General features: G+C 42.7%; 2 protein-coding genes across 4 annotated transcripts in view; both read right to left on the reverse strand.

Moving 5' to 3' along the window:
* Positions 1–53: 53 nt before the first annotated feature.
* On the reverse strand, positions 54–2,612 carry LOC108245784 (CD226 antigen-like). 2 transcript variants are annotated; one of them, XM_025009774.2, is made up of 7 exons: positions 2,534–2,612; positions 1,611–1,970; positions 916–1,071; positions 676–750; positions 483–575; positions 357–397; positions 54–240 (listed from the first exon to the last, which is right to left on the reverse strand). In XM_025009774.2, exons 1-7 carry the CDS (start codon positions 2,571–2,573, stop codon positions 139–141), a joined length of 867 nt encoding a protein of 288 aa, XP_024865542.1. In that variant the 5' UTR covers positions 2,574–2,612; the 3' UTR covers positions 54–138. The 2 variants fall into 2 exon arrangements, with proteins under 2 accessions (XP_024865542.1, XP_017288458.1); XM_017432969.3 differs by having other exon boundaries at positions 916–1,212.
* Positions 2,613–4,869: 2,257 nt separating this feature from the next.
* Positions 4,870–6,679, reverse strand: part of LOC108245779 (polymeric immunoglobulin receptor-like) — a 9,422-nt gene continuing 7,612 nt past the window's right edge. For both annotated transcript variants that reach the window (XM_025009767.2, XM_025009766.2), the window contains one exon: positions 4,870–5,795. In XM_025009767.2, coding sequence (XP_024865535.1) covers positions 5,628–5,795 — 168 coding nt within the window. In that variant the 3' untranslated portion in view covers positions 4,870–5,627. The remainder of the gene's footprint in view (positions 5,796–6,679) is intronic.

Here is a 6,679-nt window from a genome sequence, read left to right on the forward strand (position 1 = left end):
CAAGTAGCTGAAACAAAATAAAGAATTTTTTTTTAAGGCAGATAAGTTTTGACCCATTTTTTTTATTTTTTTTTTTTTCATCCTGCATCTTTAAGGTCCAGAACCAGAACCTGGGTCTGAATCCAGGGTCTGCTGTGTTTAATGTGTGAGTGCAGAGTAGATCTGGTTCTGGTCTCTGGTGGCAGGACTGAGACTCTGGTAGGTCGGGTCCTGAGAGGAGCTGTTCTCATAAACAACTTCCTGTTTAAAACACAAAGAAACTCTTTCATTGTTTTTATCAGTTCAGAGCAACAGAATTAATTCTTGTTGGAACATAATTACAGAGTTCCAACATGAAGCTGTCAGTCAAACATCACCTCCATGTTTGCTCCGTCTGGGTTCCTTCTGCTCCTCGGACCTGTTGAACAAGCAGCAGTTTGTGTGATGAGGAGGAATTATTCAAGAGAAGTCTCATCAGTGCTGAGTGTTTGTTGGTGTCTGACCTTCCAGAGATCTTCTCCTGCAGGAAACCAGCAGAGCTGCTGCTAACAGGACGACTGTGACGCCCAGAGTCAGACCAACAATCAGAGGAACATCTGCAGAGGTTGGACAAGTTCTTTAACTCTGACACCTCCTGCTGGATCATGGCATCAATGATGGACTGGAGGCTTCAACAGGCGTTCATGGATCACTCACCGTGGTTGGATGTTCCTCCACATGTTCCTCCAGGTGTTCCTGGGTTCTTCTGGCTAGAGGTTTCAGAGGAAGTAACTAAAAAACATGGATGTTGTGTTTTTGGGTCATCAGTGTTCAAACTGATGTGTGACACATTTTGACTGGATTGATTTTAACTTGTCCGCTCTTTAAACATTTAGACATATTTCACCAAATAGTCTTTAAGAGACATTCAGAAGATTTTTATCAGTAGAAACTCACCAGTGACGGTAAATTCTCTGGATGATTTGTCCAGATAACATCTGTATCGTCCTGAGTCAGACTCAGTCAGATGTTTGATGGTCACAATCAGATGTCCTCCTGAAGCTTTGGCTTTATTTTCGATGTAGTATCTGCCGCTCTGAGCTGTGTCTCCATCTGTCTGAAGAAGAATCTTGTTTCCGTCACATTCTCCTCTGCAGAAGGATTTTGTTTTTCCAGAGACGTTAAAGGAACAAGCGACTGTCAGCGAGCTGCCAGCTGTTTTACTGAAGTGAACTTTGGTTTCTTTCAGCACAGCTGTTGGAAATAAAGCAGCCATCAGTTACTTCCTGTTGCCAACATGGTTCAGTCTGATCACAGGAATCAGTTTGACTCAGTTCATCCAACAGGAAATCCTTCAACATTTAATGACTGATAAACTCACTTATTTACACTGAAAACAATCAGGTTTACAGGTGGAGATCAGGAAAAGACTAGTTTTCATAATAAATCCTGTTTTTATGAAATGAAGGCAGATTGTAACTGAAGCTGTTTGATTTCTGTTGGTTTTTACAAATAAAGTTAAGTGTTTTAATTACAGTGGGTAATTATCTTTTTTATTGATGTTACCATTTTAAAAACCCATAACACCATTAAAACTGAACAAGTTCTTCAGTTTTTCAGAGAATAAAAAAGATAAATGAACAGAAACTCACCGTCTGCAACAAGGACTCTGAATTGTCTGTATTCAGTTGTTGATGAAGAGTTGCCCAAACCACATCTGTACAGTCCTGAGTCAGATGGGGTCAGATTTAAGATGCTCACAGACAAAACAGGAGATCCTTGATTATAATCTTGAAATCCATCCTCTTTATATTCAGTCCCGTATCGTCCTCTTTGAGCTGTTTTCTGACTCGTTGAAATAAGAAGATTTTCTCCTTCACAGTTTTCTCTGCAGAAGATCTTCTGACTTCCATATAAACGAGAAAAGGCATTTCTAACAGATAATATTTCACCAGGTTTACTGTAGAATTGTACCACTCCATCGTCAGTTGTGCTGTTTCCAACCTGCAGAGCTGCAGAAAATGTTGGACAGATTAATGTCAGCGCTTCCTGTTGTTTCAAGAAATTATTCAGCCAGGTGGAAACTTTATTCATCAAAACAATATATTACACTGATATAAAAATTCATTTCTGTCTGATAATTATCAGTTTGGCATTATAAACATTAATAAGTCTGTTTTTATGTGTTTTCAGTGTTCGACCTCCCAGCAGCAGCTCCGCCCCAGAGAGGCTCAGAGAGACTTTAACAGGAAGTAGAAGCAGCTCAACAAACACACTTCATGTGTTGCTTTCAAACTGCTGAAATGGGAACATTTTGGACTGAAGGAAGAAGAACACAAGCTGTCAGACAGATTCCAGACAGAATCCATCTGATAAGAGCTGAAAGTTACAGTCAGTTTGGACCGTGGCTTTTACTGACGACGCAGCTTCTTTGGAGGAACAAACTCATTCTTCCAGCAGCTTTATTCTAGGATTTGATCAGGTTTCTGTTTAGAGACACAATTATCCTTAAACTGACTCTGATCAGCAGCTTAGAAAGACTGAAAGTTAAAGAAATAAAACTAAATGTACTCACAGAGGAGGAAGCAGCAGAGCAGAGTCTGATGGACGCTCATGTTGAGACTCTGATGGTTTCCTGCTGCACCTCTTTCCTCGTTTTCATGTTTCGAAATAATTAGTTTTTTTAAATATGACACAACTCTTCCTGTTTCCTTCAGTCTCTCAGCTGCAGCCTTATTTAGAGTTTTACTTCAAGTCTGGTGATGCATCAGACAGAAACAAAACAAATACTTTTATTCTTATTGCTTCAAAGAAGTGGATTTTATTTGGATTAAAATCTTCTTAAAGCTGAAAGGAACAAAGTCCAAATGTTCCCAGAACAGCAGGAATCTGTAGGATGAAGCAGGATCAGAGTCTCAGCTGGAAGTTCAGCTTTAACTCCCAGTTTTCAGCATCATGAAGCTGATTCTCTTCTTACCAGGATGGGTCACCATGGCAACAGATGCTGCAAACATCAGGAAGGTTTCTGAAGAAGAGATGAAGCCGTGTTACAGCGCCCCCTGCTGGACAACCAGATCTAAAACACAAAGAATCAATAAAATCCATCTGTTCAGTTTGTTTTTACCTGAGGAGGAGTTTTATTAAAGATGTCTCATTTTAGGAAAATGCTTCCAAAACAGAGAATTGTTGCTGTTGGCAATGGACCTCCAGGTCCAGCAGACCTGGACTGGGGACAGATCAGGGACCTGACTGAGCCCAGGAGGACCTGGACATGATGTCCACAGAGACACATATTGGACTGGGGACAGATCAGGGACCTGACTGAGCCCAGGAGGACCTGGACATGGTTCTGGACCAGGAGGGGGAGACATGTGGATGCAGGATGGAGCTCTGAGCCATCAGGGTCCCTGAATCAGAACCAGAGGTCCGACCACAGTCAGAACCTGTGGTTCCACCACCATGAAGCCAGGAGGAACACTGGGTGTCTCCACAACATCAGCAGGATTCATCCTCTCACCTTTTCTTATTGGGCTTCTGTGCTCGGCATGGGCTGACCATAACAACCACCATGGAGACTAGTAACATTAGTCAGTGTCACTAACTAGTTCCAGTTAGGCTGGTTCATGAGTACCTGGTTCCAGGTCAGTTCAGGCCAAAGGTCAATGATGGATTTTGTAATCGTGTCATCAGACCTGAGGCTCTGTGGTAAAGAGAGGAGCAGACATGTCAGCTGATCACCACCTGGTGGCAGGGAGGCTGCTGGACACACCTGGTAAACCCAAACGTCTGGTGGCGCCCCCTGTCTGTGAGATCTTCACCTCACACCTCTGGGGGAGTTTTCCACATGTCCTGGGGAGGTCAGGGACATGGAATGTGAATGGCTCGTGTTCAGGGCTTCTCCTGCAGATGTGTCCTCCAGGAGCTGTGGCCTGAAGGTCCTCTCCTGCTCGCTGCCTCAGGTCAGCTGATCAGCTGCTCCTGGAGGTGCCGAGGTCCAAACGGAGGTTCCGAGGAGACAGAGCTTTTTGTGTTGCTGCTCCTCGATTATAGAACGACCTTCTGTCTCATATTAGACGAGCTTTACTGCTCACTTTGAAAACTCTCCTAAAAACACAGTTTTATTCCTCGGCTTTTGGCACAGCCGGAGACTTGTTCCTGTTTTAGTTAATTTTATGATTTTACTGCTGATTTCTTAGCAGGATGGGTCACCATGGCAACAGATGGAAACATCAGGAAGGTTTCTGAAGAAGAGATGAAGCTGTGTTACAGCGCCCCCTGCTGGACAATCTAAGGACAACAAGTAGGTTGTCCTGATGTCTTGTTACCAACCTCAGGTGTGGAGGAAACAAAACTGAAGAGCAGAAAATAAAACTTTATTGTTGCTGAAACAAATATTTGAACCAGCTTTGATTTACAGACGCAGGAGAAAAACACAAAATTATCAAAATATTTAAAATATTTAAATCTATGACAGCCAGAAACTTTTAGCTCTCAAAACAAACCTTTTCAGCAAATAAAAATAAAAATATTTTTTATTAACTAAACGAAGGTTTACAAGCTCTTTTAACATCTATTCACATCTGGCTTCTTCTTTGCCTGATAGAGCTTTAAGCAGCATGGTGAACTGTGTTTACAGACAGTGTTCCTGAGCAGAACAGAACCAGAACCAGCCTTGACCTTTGACCTCAGAGCCTGGTGAACCTCTGCCCATCTTCAGCCTCTAAATGCTCTTTTTATCTCCAGTCCTCTGAATTAACCTCATTAGTTCCTAAAAGCTCCTCCAGATGTTCCAGACTTTTACAGCCTTTGTTGCTCCTGGAACAACTTCTGACAGACGTGTTGCTGCCATCAGAACCAAAACTACCTTTCTTTTTTTTTAAATGTAAAATTTCTTAGTTTAAACTTTTAATATTATTACTGTGTGAATAAAATTTATTTAAGTTTATGAGATTTGTAAATCATTGCATTCTGTTTTTGTCCTTTTTACCAGCTTTGTCAGAGGGGAGGTTATTCTGTCTGTGACGTCAGTCAGAAATTGTTTTTGTTTTGTTTCAAACATAAAAATAAAAATAAAGTTTTATTTCCCAAGAATCAAACCAAGACAATGAGTGCAGCAAGTCCATGAGTCCATTCTCTGTGTTTTTATTCATCTGTCCCAGGACATGAGGAGGGACAGCAGGAGGGACATGAGGAGGGACATGAGGAGGGACATGAGGAGGGACAGCAGGAGGGACATGAGGAGGGACAGGAGGAGGGACAGCAGGAGGGACAGGAGGAGGGACAGCAGGAGGGACATGAGGAGGGACAGGAGGAGGGACAGGAGGAGCTGACTGACTGACGCTGCAGAGAAACAGGAGGTGAGCGTATAAAGAAGCCAAAATCAACAGGGCTGGAGGTTCCCGCCCCTCTTACGTTTTATTTTGCTGTAAACATTTTACTGCATAAAATATTATGACAACAAAAAAATAAGCTTAAATTGAACCATCATCATCATCAACTGTTCCAATAACTCAGAGCTAAAAGCAACACATTTGTTGACATGTTGCTGAAATCACAGCTGTAGCTTTTTGTTTTTTTGCTCTAAAAATCTTTTTGCACAAACCCACGTTGCAGCTGCAAGTAGGCGACGGCTACTCTGCTAAAGCTAAGTAGCATCAGCAGAGCTAAAGCTAAGCGTTAGAGTACAGCGGCTCATCCACAGCTCGGCTGCCATCGCCCAGCTGAGCCTCAGAGTAGATGACGTCAGTCTGGTTCCTGTTAGAACTTCTGGGAGGAGAACATGAGCTGCTGGAGAACTCCACCTCTGCGTAGGTCAGCTTACTGGGGTCATCCTGAGCCTGAAGAGAGGAAAACAGGAACTGCTTGAAAGTTAAGCTAATATTTGTTTTCCATGTTTAAACTCAAATTTATTTTGATAAGTGGCTCAGGAGCAGTAAAATTCACCCAATATAAAAACTTCAACACTCGAGGCTACAACACATTTAAAACCTGTTTTTTTTTAAACTGAACCAAGTCAGTGTGATTCCTAAAACTACACAAAACCAAAAATAAAATTATAAATGAGAAGTGAAAAAGAACCATGAACCATGAAAACATTAACAAAGCCAAAGATGGTTTTAAGCTCTAGTTTCCTCCAGCAGCTTTCTGAGTGAATGTGTTTATCACCCGCCCCCAGAAAAATGGGAGATCATGTAAATGTTCCTGTGTGTCTGTTAGCAAAATATCTCTTGAACCACTGAACAGATTTTAATGAAACTGTCAGAAAGTAATCACTGGATGAACGTCTACAGCTGATTAGGTGTTTAAGTCAACTGGAGTCAAGATGGCCGCCACAGCTAATCCTCCTTTTCAAACACAGCATGGCTCTAACCCTGTTTGTTTGGTGTGGTAGTAGCTGAGAGTCGTCCCTAAAACACACTCTGAACGCGGACAGAGTTTTCCAGTTAACTCCATCATTCCTCATCAGCTGAGCTCCGTCTGAATCTCACAGAGGAGGCGGGTGACAAGCATCCGTTCAGAGAACCTGAAACCTGTCATTGTTTCTGGATTCCTGCTGTTTGCTGTCAGCTGAAGGACTTGCTGCAGAGGACGCAGCTGAAGTGAAGCAGCTGAAGTGAAGTGCAGCTGCAGAGGACGCGGCTACAGAGGACGCAGCTGCAGAGGACGCAGCTGAAGTGAAGTGCAGCTGCAGAGGACGCAGCTGCAGAGGACGCAGCTGAAG

This window comes from Kryptolebias marmoratus, linkage group LG1 (genome assembly GCF_001649575.2).
Source record: "Kryptolebias marmoratus isolate JLee-2015 linkage group LG1, ASM164957v2, whole genome shotgun sequence".
In the NCBI taxonomy this organism is placed as follows: domain Eukaryota; kingdom Metazoa; phylum Chordata; class Actinopteri; order Cyprinodontiformes; family Rivulidae; genus Kryptolebias; species Kryptolebias marmoratus.